Genomic DNA, 15,155 nt, shown 5'->3' with positions numbered 1-15,155 from the left:
CCTTTCCAGATGCAACCCAGTATTGGAAAACACTCATACCCTCTCACATGCTGTTACGATAACCAGCGATCGCTGGTTCTCCCACACAATAACCATGGACTACACTTCCGCCTTTTCCTGGACTACATATTCATACATGCTCTCCGGTCACACTCACACATGCTAACTCATCTAGACTGATTACATTCGCACCACCTGAGGATTGTCAGAAACTGATTGCACTCACTACTTAGGCCACACATTCACCCTTTCAGTTTGAAGAGTCTTGTTATCTTTTACAGTAGCATTACAACGCATTTCCCAGTCGTGTTATCCCATGTACCGACCGTTAGCCTTGTTAGCCTCTTTGTCTTTGCCTGCCGCCTGCCTTTCGGATCTCTTGCCTGTATTTAACTGTGATTCTGGATTGTCTCCAAATACCTGTTTGCACCTGTGTTGACCATCGCTTGCCTGACTTTAAATAAACCTGCATGTGGATCCAAAACTTCAGTTGTTTGTGTCACTCCCATCACAACACATGCACACTCATGCACTACAAATAAATTAATTCAATTTACCAATAGCACATGTCTTTGGACTGTGGGAGAAACCGGAGCACCTGGAGGAAACAAGTTAACTCCACACAGATATGCCAACTGACCCAGACTCAAACCAGCAAACTTTTTGCTGTGAGGCGACAGTGCTAACCACCGAGCCAACATGTCACCCCTATTATAATAATAATTATTATATATTATTACTGTAAGAAAAACAATACTCTCCTTAAAACTGTTTATCAGCAACACAGCAAAAAGGTAAACACTGTTTTTGTTGGTGCGTTTGTGAGTACGTGAGGTGTCAGGAGTTAATTTACAGGAGTGTGATTCATTTGGCATGCTCGTGTTTATGGGACTGCGGTGGGTGTGCTGTAAGGACGGACCTCTGAAGACGCTGATAAGAACTCAAGGACTCTGATAGGAGAAAGAAACATCTCAGTTGGACATTTCACAAACAGAAATTCCACTTCTAGGAAGACTTTGACTGCTTCAATAGATGGCTCCTTCTTCTGTGTCGTCCTGGCTTAGAAAACCATAGATTATCCTCAGTTAAATGGAGATTCTTCACAGATTCACTCTCAAGGAAGAGAAAAGCATCTGAATCCAAGTTATAACCCATGGGAGAGGATTGAGTTATTAAAACCCCTGTAGATCTAGGCACATTGACGGACTGTACCATGAGGAACAATACAAGCAGTGGGGTCTCTAAACATGCTGGAGAAAAACACTGCATGGATAGGATCATTCTGGATGAACTTAAACTAGAGGACGTAGCACAATGGCAGAGGGAAATCCCAGAGCCTTCTTTAAAGGAGAAGATCCGTGACTCTTTGAGGTAAAGAAATATGAGTGTGTGCATTTCATTCATTCATTCATTTTCTTTTCAGCTTAATCCCTTTATTAATTCAAGGTCGCCACAGCAGAATGAACCGCCAACTTATCCAGCACATGTTTTACGCAGCGGATGTTTGAGCTACATACTGTTAGTCATTTTACTTGCATATAAATAAAGTCATGCAACAGGATGTTATGAAATCTTGCATATTTTACCTAAATTCTATGATTTCCTTAAGTGCAGCAATTTCTTCCATTTTAATTTATCTGGATTAGATTTTTGTGCTTATTTTTTCAAAATATCTGTAAATTAGTACCTTTTTTAGTACTTAGTCCATTCATTTCTCCTTTTGAATTACATTAATGGACCTTGATCTTTCTTCCAACAACTTTTGACTTTAAAAAGTTTTTTAAAAAGTGATTTTTATTAACATTTTTAATAGTTTAGTGATATATTGTCTGTGTTGGTGTTGTATATTAGAGTACAAAAACCTTGTAATAAACTACTTTGTCTGTTATTTTTATAAAAAAAAAAAAAAAATTGGTGTCATTTTAAAGAAACCCCTTTGAATTTTCATAAAACACTATTGAAAGTGTTTAAAATAACTGTATATGTTGTCTGTGTTATAATAAACACCTAAAAAAAGAGGCGCTTTTTGCATTTTTCTTTTTTATAAACTCAAATTTGAAAGTGTACCTTTTAGGTTCTGTGTGGTCTAGCGTGCTGTAATTAATTTTGGTGGTTCCTGCATATGTCTGTAATCATAGGAAAAAAGAAAAAGGTCTCTACCATAATCTATGCAAAAGTTATTGCATTCCAACTGATGAGGGGTGCTGTACAAGCCACAGGGACCGATCCTTGTTTACATATTTCACTATTCTTTTGTTTGATCAAACATAATTCACTGTGTTTGGACCACGTCAGACATATAAAAGGATTACTTATGCACATCACCTCAAAAACAGAGGAGAATGGCCCTGAAGGGCACAGCATAAGATAAGAGATGACAGCTGTCTGTGCTATCTGGGGCTGCTTAGTGATCATGAATGTATTGTTTACATTTCTGCACCATGGAAACACCACAATTTATTCAACAACTGTTTGGCATATGAATATAATTCAGTAAAAAGAATGCTAGAACTGTATGAGCACCGGCAAAAGCTTTCATTTGAGCTATAACTTGTACACGTATCATATGGAAAATATGAAAATGAACCAATGTAAAATACCCAGCTCGAGTATCCAAAATACTGTGTATTTAAGTGTAAATAACTTTTATACAGTAGGATAAAAACCACAGTGATGCATATGTACATAAAATATAGATTCTACACTTTCAAACGACACCACTTACGGGGGTCTGGTGCAACGCTAGCCCTTTAAATCTAAAAAGCGAAAGTCGATGACGTCACGGACACGGTACCGGGTCCACAGAGTTTAAATATTTTTTCAGTGGTTTTCATTTGTATGGTTAAAGTAAATTTAGTAGTCAAAAAGCATAAATGACATGTTTAACATTTTTTTAAAGCTTCTTAAACACTGTAAAAAATAAATCCGTAAAATTTACAGTAAAAAAATGCAGCTATGGTTGCCAGTATTTCACCGTTAAAAATATGGTACAAACCATAAAGTAATTTCTGATTCTTACAGTAAACTACCGTATTTCATTCATTTATAATGGTCTGTAATTTGAATTACGAACATCTAGAAATCTTTTGTTACACAGATAGACACGTTAACACAGCCATATACAGTTGGTGATGAGAAAGTTACATAATGAACCAGTGCTCAACACAACCAACTTTTCCCACAAGCAGAAAAGAGTATTAGTGTGAAGAAGGTGCTCAGTTTCATTCACACAGCTACTAAACACCAGTACGGTAACACACATAAAATTAAAGTCATGAAATAAACATTGTTTATCAATATTAGATGTAATATAAATGTCTATATAAAAAAGATCTATAGTGATGCCAACAAAAAGTATAAAAAGTGACATGCCATGCAGGGAATTATGGGAAAGTCAATTTACGGTTATTCGCTGTGTATATTAAGGAAACATACTGTTAACCAGGTTACAGATTTTTACTGTAGCATTTTTACAGTTTTTTTTACTGTGTATATTCTTTCACTGTATGATATAGGTGCACTGTGGGACAGTGGAAGGTTTGGATTCTAGCGTGGATGCCAGTTCTGTCCTGGATCCCCTGTTATTCCATCCGAGAGAATGGACTTGGTGATCTGGTTTCAGGCGTCAGTGTGGGAATCATGCATCTGCCTCAAGGTCAGTTTACAAGAGCAAGCTGCAAAGTGAAACTACACATGGGAGAAGAAAGACATAGACATGTTTCTTAAAGACATAGTTCACCCAACAATAAAAAATTATGTTATTAATTACTCACCCTCATCTTGTTCTAATCCCCTGAGATCTTCGATCATCCTCAGAACACAAATTAAGATTGAGGTGAAATCGTAGAGCTTTTTCATCCTCCATAGAGAGTTCCCAACTTATTCAAAGTCCAGAAAAACAACACAAACATCCAAAAACATACCATGTGCTTTGGGGAATAAATCAAAATATTATCAAGCTATGAGAATACATTCGTGCGCCCATACAAGGTAAACAGAGCCTTTATACACTGAAAAAAATGCTGGGTTCCAGACAATCAATTTGTTTAAGTTAACTTATTAATTTTTAAAGATTTAGGTTTCCCAAATGGGTTGCGGCTGGAAGGGCATCCGCTGTGTAAAAACTTGCTGGATAAGTTGGCGGTTCATTCCGCAGTGGCGACCCCGGATTAATAAAGGGACTAAGCTGACAAGAAAATTAAATGAATGATTTAGGTGAACTGAAAATTACTTTATTACTTTATTACCAAATTAAGAATTGTGTTTCAGCTCTTTTTATATAAGCTTGAACACACAACAAACATAATTTTTTAGAGAGTTCAACAGTTTCTTCTTTTCAGTGTCAGTTTAGGGGTCACGTTCACGAAAACACTGTGCTGTTATGTGTTGCACTCAATCACACTGCAAACAGAGGAAGCTTCTTGTTGGCAAATGGGGTATATCAGTGCACAGAGAAACACTCTTGTGAACATGCACAATATACTGACACTGAGAAGAAGGAGCTATTGACTAAAGCTGTAATTTCAAAAGTATAATTGTAGCTTGATAATATTGTGATTGAACCAGTAAAGACATGGTCTGTTTTTGGTCTGATGAGGTTTTTGGTACAGTTTTGGACTTTCAGATCTCAGGGCTTTGGAACGACACAAGAGTGAGCAATTAATAACAGACTTTTTATTTTTGTGTGAACTATACCTTTAATTTGCTCTCTTAAAAACAGATAATCTCCGAGAAATTAGTTAATAGCCAGGCTAAATAACATTCTCTTTTGAGTGTGTGTGTGTGTGTGTGTGTGTGTGTGTGTGTGTGTGTGTGTGTGTGTGTGTGTGTGTGTGTGTGTGTGTGTGTGTGTGTGTGTGTGTGTGTGTGTGTGGGTGTGTGTGTGTGTTATTTATTTTTGCTTTATTAATAAAAAAAACAGCATGCACAGTTTAATAACACAACATAATCCCATTATTTTGTTTAACAAGAAGAATTAAATGAGAAAAAAATTTATTAATTAAATAAAATAATCATAAAAAAGGGGGATGAGGGTACATAATTATCGAACTAAAGTCAAGTCAAATGAAGGCAAACTTTAGCTATAGAGCATTTTAAAAACACAGAAGTTAGCCAAAGTGCTGTACAGAAACATAAAACAAAATAAGCATAATAGTAAATAAAATACATAAAATACGAAATAAAATTTAGCTAAACTACCTAAAAAAGCACATATGAATTAAAATAACTAAGATCATATTTAAGATCAGGTGTCAAACGCCTGCGAAAAAAAAGTTTTATGAGCTGATTTAAATGAAAACAAACAAGAGTTCTGTCTAATGGGCAGAGGCCAATCGATCTACCACAGCGAAAGCACCGTCCCCTCTAATCTTATGCTTTATTTTTGGCACATCAGAAGAAGCCGATCAGAGAATGAGTTGGGCTTGTAGGGGTGTACCAGCTCAGTGTTATAAGGTGGGGCAAAACCAGTTAGAGATTTAAAAAGAAATGAAAAAACTAAATTCTAAAATGCACTGGCAACCAATGAAGCGAAGCTAACACAGGGAAATGTGGTCGTATTTGCCACACTGGTGAGTACCAGTTAACAGATGTGCTGCAGCATTTTGCGCCATTTGCAAACGGGCAACAGTTGACCTGCTACTTTCCATATTCAGTGCATTACAGTAATCTAACCGAGTGGTCACAAAAGCATGGATTACTGTCTCAAACTGTTGTTTTGGTATATATTGCTTTGTTTCTGCTAGTTATCTTAATTGAAAAAAAAACTAGATTTAACTACCACTCTAATCTGGTTGTTAAATATAAAATCTGAGTCCAAATTCCCAATTAAATTTTATACACAAATATTATGCATATGGCAAAAGTCTTGTCCTATCCAGGTTTTAGGAACAACAAATAATAATTTGTCTTCTAGTTGATCAGTTGGGATCATAAGTGGCTTATAAATAAAATATGATCATGCCTTGATTTAAATTATTTCATTAGGACAGTAAGGTCTGACTTTGCTGAGACTAGACTTAAGATAAATAATGTACAGTATAGAATATAAAGTCAGAGTGCAGTGGAAAATGAATTAATATTGTATTTGTGTATGACTCCCATGAGCGTGGTCAGACTGCATACATCTCTGCAATGACTCAAATAACTTATTAATAAACTTATCTGGAATGGCCGAAAAAGCGTTCTTGCAGGACTCCCAGAGATCATCAAGATCATTTGGATTCATCTTCAATGCCTCCTCCATATTACCCCAGGCATGCTCAATAATGTTCATGTCTGGGGACGGGGCTGGCCAATCTTGGAGCACCTTTACCTTCTTTGCTTTCAGGAACTTTGATGTTTAGACGTATGAGAAGGAGCGCTATCCTGCTGAAGAATTTGCCCTCTCCTGTGGTTTGTTATGTAATGGGCAGCACTTGATCCCTTAAGCTGTTGATGTTGCCATCCACTCAGCAGATCTCTCCCATTTTTTCTTCACCAAACTTGACTGATTTTTGTGAGAATCTTGGGTCAATGCGGATTCCAATAGATCTTCTGCAGTATTTGTGATGATTGGGATGCAGTTCAACAGATTATTCATCAGAAAAATCAACCTTCTGCCACTTTTTCAAACGATCAACTAGAAGTCCAGTTATTATTTGTTGCTCTTACAACTAGGATTGATGACAAAAAAAATACATGTATGCGCAAATGTTAAAGGAGACGCTTATATTAACCATTTTAATTGCTTTTCTATTGACAGACTAAGAAATCTCTTTTATAAACATTTTAATCTCTTTTCCTCAGGTATGGCTTATGCTCTTTTGGCTTCTGTCCCGCCTGTGTTTGGTCTCTACACCTCCTTCTATCCTGTCCTGGTCTACTTCATCTTCGGCACTTCTAAACACATCTCCATAGGTGAGTGGAAGATAGAGAATGAAGCTTATAGTGAAAACATACAAAACCTACAAAGACATTCACTGAGTTGTTGTGAAGCCACTCCATTGATATTTTGGTGGTGTGCTTTGGGTCATTGTCCTGCTGGAAGATGAGCCTTTGCCCCCGTCTAAGGTCAAGAGCACTCTGAAGCGGGTTTTCATTCAGGATGTCTCTGTACATTGCTGCATTCATCTTTCCCTCTATCCTGATTAGTCTTCCAGTTCCTGCTGCTGATAAACATCCCCACAGCATGATGCTGCCACCACCATGCTTCACTGTAGGGATGGTATTAACCTGGTGATGAGCGCTGCCTGATTTTCTCCAAACGTATCGCCTGGCATTTACTCCAAAGTGTTCAATTTTAGTCTCATCAGACCACAGAATTTTGTTTCTTATGGTCTGAGAGTCCTTCAGATGCCTTTTGGCAAATTCCAGGTGGTAAGTGGCTTCCGTCTGGCCAATCTACCATACAGGCCTGATTGGTGGATTGCTGCACAGATGGTTGTCCTTCTGTAAGGTTCTCCTCCCTCCACAGAAGAATGCTGGAGCTCAGACAGCGTGATCATCAGGTTATTGATCACCTCCCTGACTAATCTCCCCTGATCACTCAGCTTAGATAGTCTGCCAGCTCTAGGAAGAGTCCTGGTAATGTAATGTTCCCTAGTGGTCTCCCATCCAGGTACTGACCAGGTTCAGCCCTGCTTAGCTTCAGTGAGTAACCGGTCTTGGGCTGCAGGGTGATATGGCTGTGGTGCTTCCAAACATCTTCCACTTACAGATGATGGAGGCCACTGTGCTGATTGGAACTTTCCGAGCGGCAGAAATTTTTCTGTAACCTTCCCCAGCCTTGTGCCTCGAGACAATCCTGTCCCTGAGGTCTCCAGACAATTCCTTTGTCTTCATGCTTGGTTTGTGCCTTGACATGCACTGTCAACCCAGGGACCTTATATAGACAGGTGTAGGACTTTTAGGATCATGTCCAATCAACTGAATTTACCACAGGTGAACTCCAATTAAGCTGCTGAAACATCTCAAGAATGATCAGTGGAAACAGAATGTACCTGAGCTCAATTTTAAAGCAAAGGCTGTGAATACTTATGTACATGTGAATTTTCGTGTTTTTTTTATTTTAAAAAGAAATAAATAAAATAAAAAAATAAAAAATACGAAAACTCCTTTTTCACATTGTTATTATGAGGTATTGTGCGTAGAATTCTGACGAAATAAATTTAATTAATCCATTTTGGAATAAGCAAGCTATGAATACTTTCCGAATGCACTGTATATCATTTTAATCATATTACACTTAAAAAAATAGCTATTGTTGGAATATCAAGCCAATTCCATGCGTGTTCAATAAGAAAAGGTCTGGAGAGTGTTTTCTTCAATGCCAAAAATATTAGTCATTTATTAGACACAAATGAATAATTCAATGACAGAGCTCTGGGTTACATTACCTCAATGCAATACAAGAATTACATTCAAGAGGTTCACAACTAACTTAAAATTCCTGACTTCAGCATATGTACACAACTGATATTAACAGGTGGAGTTTTGGTTTAACATCACTTATCAGTCATTCTGCAGTCCTTTGGCTCTTTGTACCCCCAGACATACTTCCTCTTTCTGCAACCCTTCTCTGCATACCATAACTGAACAATTACGTGCATCTTTAATATATTTCACAACTTCTACAAGCATCATGACAACTTGTGACATGTCTAGACTTTGTATTAAACAAAGGCCCCCACACTAATTCTTATTCTGCTTTTTCCACTTGTCAGCATGTTCCTTAAAAAAGTATGCAGCACAGTAAAAAAGAGGAAGTGTGTCTGGTCAAGATGTGTTATAATACAATAGAAAAGATTGAATAATCTGTTGTTAGTCTAAGCAATTTTCTAATAAATAAAAACACAAAAGTAATAAAAATAAATTCTTTTTCTCCAACGCTATCCAAAATAGTCAGTTCATTATGTCATCAGATGATGCTTGTTTTAAATATGTCTGGCATGTTTTTCTGCTATTTAAACTACTTTAAAAGTGACTGTCAAATTTATTTTTATTCTGCAAATCATAGCGATTATTTTAATTTATTGTTTTGCTTGAAAACCCTTTTCATCTTTGACTTATTTACATATAGCTTCTAGCAATTAGGGTTAGGGTTTCCTGCCAGTGTTATTCAGTAATGCTGTTTTGCTTGCCTTCAATGCTTTAGGAACTTTTGCTGTGATTAGCATAATGATTGGAAGCGTCTCGGAGCGACTGGCTCCTGACGGTCATTTTCTTACCAATGGGACAAATGGATTGGTGGTTGTGGACACAGAGGCACGAGATCTGCAGAGGCTGAAAGTGGCTGCAGCAACAACATTACTGTGCGGCATTTTCCAAGTGAGTCTTGCAGAAAAACACATGAACAAATCTGGTAACATGCATGCAAATATCAAAGGGATAGTTCACTCTGAAATGAAAATTCTGTAATTTATTTATCCTTCACTTGTTTATTCATTCATTCATTCATTCATTCGCCACAGCAGAATGAACCGCCAATTATTTCAGCATATGTTTTATGCAATGGATGCCCTTCCAGCCACAACCCATTACTGGGAAACACCCATACACTCTCGCATGCACAAACACTAATACACTACGGCCAATTTAGTTTATCCAATTTACCTATTCGCATGTCTTTGGACTGTGGAGGAAACCGGAGCACTTGGAGGAAACCAACGTGAACACAGGGAGAACATGTAAACTCCACACAGAAATGCAAACTAGTCCAGCCGGGACTCAAATCAGCAACGTTCTTGCTGTGAGGCAACAGTGCTAACTACTGAGCCACCATGCCACCCCCTTCACTTGTTCAAAACCTATTTGAGTTTCTCTGTTGAACACAAAATAAATTATTTCAAAGAATATTGCTAGCACCCGTTGACTTCGTAGTTGTATAGTCATAATTTTCCTACTATGGAAGTTCATGTGTACCAGCAAAACAGCTTTCTTCAAAATATCATCTTTTCTGTTTGACATAAGAAAGAAACGCATAAAGTATTAAAATTGCATGTGGGAGAATTTATTAAATACCCAGAGGTGTAAAGAGTACCTGAAAACCCTACTTGAGTAAAAGTATAGATACCTTACTGTAAAAATTACTCCATTACAAGTTACAAGTCACCAATTCCAGTAAGACTTGAGTAAAAGCATTAAAGTATCCAATTAAAAAAAAATGACTTAAGTATTTTACTCATACTGAATGCAGGCTCAAAGAACACCAAGAAAGGTTTTATTTCCTAACATAGAAATTAAATTGAACACTTCAATGTTTCAAAACGGCAGAACAAAATAGATAAAAAAATATAGAACAAAAGGTCTCAAACTCAAATGTTCAAAATGGCACAAACTATTTTTAAAAAGTTGTAAAAAACGTAGTAAAAAAAATTCAGAGCTGACTTTCATGTGATTCACTTCACCGTCTCAAAGGGGGGCAATACTTTTATTTTGAGTAGTTTTTCAATTGATTAGGATGTTTTCTCTATTAATATTAAACACTGATAAGAAGTTATTTTTCAACTTAGTAAACTACATATAAATTCAATTAAAAAAATACATCACAAACTCATAGCTAAATGCAAAATGTATAATTTCAATAAAACATTTATTTATGTTGCACAAAAATAAATTAAGCTAAAACATAGTCTTGTCATGTCGCAGTGGCTTTTGCCATTTCAGTAACTGTATTAAATTCACTTAATTCACATTAAATTAACATTAAATAGACTCTTACTTCAATGTGTTTCTCAAATTTTACAATAAATTCTTAAAAGCATTATTCTCGTGGCAAACAAAGTAGACACTGCATCCTGTAAGAGCCATTCTGCATATCGGCAAATGAAAACATTTCTTTCAGATAAGGCCATGGATGTTCATCAGTGCTGGCACTGCTTGATGTGCCGACTTCGGCTTCATCATTTGCTGCAGCCATGTCGCTAATTAAACACCTGGTATTTGGCAAGCTGTTATTTCATGTTCACGTGATTTAGCTCATAAAGTGCATACAGTACCTCCAGCAGCCTGCAGATGGCGATATTGCCTCGTCCGCCCAACGAATTAGTCGTGGTAGATAGAGATGCCGACTTGTCATGCACAATCACAATGTAACGAGTAACTATAAGCGTCCATTCAAATGTAGTGGAGTAAAAAGTACATATATTCAATCAAAAATGTAGTCAAGTAGAAAGTAAAAGTTGCTTCTATTTTTAATACTCAGCACAAGTAAAAAGTAGCCAAGAAAATATTAAGTAACGAAGTCCATTTACTTAAGTACTTAACACTACTGTAAATACCTAAAAGAACTCTCCGTTTAATGAGCGAGAATGAGAACAAACAAATGAAATAAAGTATGTGGGAGGAAAGCTGATGAATGAATGTAGAAAATAAACATTGAAAATAAATGAAAAGAGAACGTTTTTGTTCGTTCAAAAGCATTTATTTAATTTTCATAGGTTTTGTTGGGTGTTGTTCGGTTTGGCTTTGTGGTCACATATCTCTCAGAGCCTTTAGTCCGAGGATACACAACAGGAGCAGCCGCTCATGCGATCACAGCTCAACTCAAATACATGTTTGGAGTTTCACCCAGACGCTTCACTGGACCCCTGCAGCTGCTTTATGTAAGCATTTCATTCAGTTAAAGGAGACCTATTATGCAACTTCTATATATAATATTTATAATCACACTTCTTAAAAAACATGGCGCATTATTGATGATCTCTTCCTATTAGCATAGGACATTAGTCATGTTTTGAATCTGCCACTATGCTGACACACAGGCATTTGTAGCTCCACCCTCTTTTGAAAAGAGTACAATCTCATTTCAATTTATAGCCACAGTCACCAAAACGGCACAATTTGGCTCTAAGCCAAAAAGTTTCAAAGAGTTATGAAACATTATTTGTTTGGTATTTTGAGCTGAAACTTACACATACACACTCTAGGGACATCAGAGACTCATTTTGCATCATGTTAAAGGAGGCACAATGGGTTTCCTTTAAATCTTGAGATGTTTAAACACTGTACAAAAAGTTAAAATTTTTTCCAAAATTGTCAAATCAGCTAAGATGATGCATGTCAGTTCAGAGGTTTTAGAAAATAAATAACACGGTCGGATAACACGGTCGGATCCAAACGCAGCTTTTATTAAGAGTAGTCAGGCAAAGTTATGTTTCCATCCAACTACTTTTATGCGCATTTTGGATCTACGCATAAAAAATGGTTGATGGAAATGCCAAGATGCGCATTCATTTTGAAAATGCGCATGACTGTGTTGGATAAACTGTTTATTCGATAAAAAAGTTGCGCATAAACTACGATGGAAACACTTTTACCGAACAAATTTTAGTATGTGATTTTGTTATTAGAGATCATTTGATGATGAAAATGTGTGTAAATGGATAAACTAGCTGGCTGAGCACATTGTAAAACATCTGAAATGTTGTTTTGGTTATTCTAAAATGCCTAACTATTTCAGTATTAGTGATATTATATTATTAATTACCTCCAGAAGAGCGTCAAGAGCGTCTGCGCTCCGCATCCCATACCTTCAAACGCCACCACGTGTTCATTGCGTGTCTGCATTGTCTTTTGAAGCAAGTAATTTATTAAATAAAAAAAGATTCACACAGCTTCTCCTACCGCAACAAATTTCATCTTAACTGTTGATATTTGGTGCCAGTTAATCAGGAAGTGATGATTTTGTTATCTTTGACTTGTTGAATAGAAACAATATTTTATTCGCGTGTCTTTTATGCGATTATCTGGTTTTGCGCATAAATCTAATTAGCATCTTTGGATGGAAACATAGCTAGTTACAGGTGAATGGTCAAGGCAGGCCAAACACCATAAACAGTCAACAAAACAAAAGGTCAAAACACAGCAGGACAAGACAGCACAAGGGAGACGCTCTGTAATGTTCGCTCTAAAAACAAGACTCAGCCATGGATGTGTGACTGTGATGTACAGTTCAAGTAATCAGTCCTGATGAACTTCAGCTGTTTGTGTGTAATCAAGAGGTGAACTGGACCTGGTGTGTGACTGCGGTGCATGATGTAGTTCGTTAGAATGGCAAGGAGTGTTCTCCTGCGGTCTGTGAGGGCTACATTGCTGATGATCCTAAGGCTGATATTTAATTCTCAACCCCACAACTCAAACTCAACCCAACTCTCAACATAAACAATCTCCGCGAAAACTACAAAAATGTGATGTGATGTCAAAAAAAACATAACACCTATTATAACAAACTCTGCAATAGTTATTTGAGTATTAACTTATTCTCTTCTGTGATTTTTTAAGTGGGTTATATAAATATATTTTCATATATTTAAGAAATTATAACACGTATTTATTATGTTAGGTTTTATATGTTTTTGTTTTATTGTAATGTTTTGAATGATGGGGCTGCAAGTATATCCCTTTAAATCAAATTCAAGTCACTTTAAAGTGAGTTTCAAGACATTTTAAGCATACTTATTGTGTTTGATTGTTTGATTTTTTCGTTATAGACTCTGGTGGAGCTGTGCGGTTTATTACCGCAGACTCACGTTCCCACTTTAGTGGTCAGTCTGGTTTCTCTCACAGCTTTGGTTATTGTGAAGGAGATCAACTCCTGCTACAGTCACAGATTACCCCTGCCCATTCCCATAGAGCTCATGGTGGTGAGTACTCAAAGTGCTCAGGTTTCTTCAGATGTCAAACCAGTACATATAGCCATAAGCAGATCTGTGTGTATGTTTACAGATCACTGCAGGGACTCTCATTTCTCATTATACTGAAATGAAGACTATTAATGGTGTTGACGTGGTGGGAGAAATTCCCAAAGGGTAAGAGTGTGTTTCATATTGCATGCTTGATTGTAAAATATTTTGAGTGGACACTACAGGAACACAGTGAGCTTGAAATCACTGTAGTCTACTGTTTGTTCATCCAACAAAGCTAAACTGTTTCTTTTAAAAACAGGATGTTTTCTTGAGACTCACTTCTTTGTCTTGATCTCTGCTGACTGACTTTCTAAAACCCCCATCAAAACACGTCTACAGTAGAGCACAAATCCCAGCCTTCAGGAAATATTACTGCTTACAGTACACCCTCACGTGTGAGATTTGCAAGACCTTTCACTTTCCTAACCCTATAATCTATTAAAATATGCTGTAGCATTTAATAATAAAGTGCTGTAAACACTATGGCGTCACTGTGGCGCAGTATGTAGCACAATCACCGCAAGAAGGTCACTGGATTAAGCTCCAGCTGGGTCAGTTGGCATTTCTCTGTGGAGTTTGCATGTTCTTCCCGTGTTTGCAGTGGTTTCCTTCAGGTGCTGCAGTTTCCCCCACAGTCCAAACACATGCACTATAGGTGAATTGGATGAGCTAAATTGGCCATAGTGTATGTCTGTGAATGCAAGAGTGTATTGGTGTTTCCCAGTGTTGGGTTGCAGCTGGAAGGGCATCTGTGTAAAACATGCTACACTCTCAGAAAAAAAGGTACACGGGGGTACAAATAATGTTGCTTGAGGGCCAGTTTTGTACCTTTGTAAAAGTTGTACCTTATATGGTACAGAAAAGACCTCTTATGATACTGTTCTGGACCTTTTATGGTACAATTCAAATGAAGGTACATAATTGTTCTCAAATAAAGGTACAGAAGCTGTCACTGGGGCGATACCTTTTTTAAATGGTACATATTTGTACCTGAAGGGTCCATAATGGTACTTCAGAGGTACTTTTTAGGTACATTTCGGTACTAATATGTATGTTTTGAAAAGGTACTGCCCCAGTGACAGCTCCTGTACCTTTATTTGTGAGAATGTACATAAGTGTTGGACAACTCCTTCTTTATTACAATATCTATGAAAATAAATATAACTGGAAAAGCAAAGTGATTTATGAATAATTTCCATATTAAAACATGATTCATCATTTAAAAGCATGTTTAAAGAAACTCATAAACATAATTATTAAGTTCTATAATGCAATAATACAAAACAACTAGAAAAACATTTGTATCTTTGATGAAGGTACATTTTGGTTTCCCATGGTATAAATCATGTTCTTAAAGGTACAAACTGCAATGGTACAAATTTGTTTCTTTGTCTTAGAGTACAATTCTGTTCCATAAAAAGGTACTGCCCCAGTGACAAGGGTTTGTACCTTCTTTGGTACAACATTGTACCATTTTTTCTGAAAGTGTAG

At 36.9% G+C, this 15,155-nt stretch overlaps 1 protein-coding gene across 2 annotated transcripts in view; it reads left to right on the top strand.

The window, feature by feature from the left end:
* Positions 1 to 935: 935 nt before the first annotated feature.
* Positions 936 to 15,155, top strand: part of slc26a6l2 (solute carrier family 26 member 6, like 2) — a 40,533-nt gene continuing 26,313 nt past the window's right edge. For both annotated transcript variants that reach the window (XM_073939797.1, XM_680900.8), the window contains exons 1-7: positions 936 to 1,371; positions 3,516 to 3,655; positions 6,787 to 6,897; positions 9,134 to 9,306; positions 11,418 to 11,582; positions 13,470 to 13,622; positions 13,705 to 13,787. In XM_073939797.1, the coding sequence (XP_073795898.1) occupies positions 1,214 to 1,371; positions 3,516 to 3,655; positions 6,787 to 6,897; positions 9,134 to 9,306; positions 11,418 to 11,582; positions 13,470 to 13,622; positions 13,705 to 13,787 (983 nt within the window). In that variant the 5' untranslated portion in view covers positions 936 to 1,213. The remainder of the gene's footprint in view (positions 1,372 to 3,515; positions 3,656 to 6,786; positions 6,898 to 9,133; positions 9,307 to 11,417; positions 11,583 to 13,469; positions 13,623 to 13,704; positions 13,788 to 15,155) is intronic.

The sequence above is a fragment of the Danio rerio genome, chromosome 23 (assembly GCF_049306965.1).
Source record: "Danio rerio strain Tuebingen ecotype United States chromosome 23, GRCz12tu, whole genome shotgun sequence".
Lineage (NCBI taxonomy): Eukaryota > Metazoa > Chordata > Actinopteri > Cypriniformes > Danionidae > Danio > Danio rerio.
This window is presented reverse-complemented; position numbering and strand designations above follow the sequence as displayed.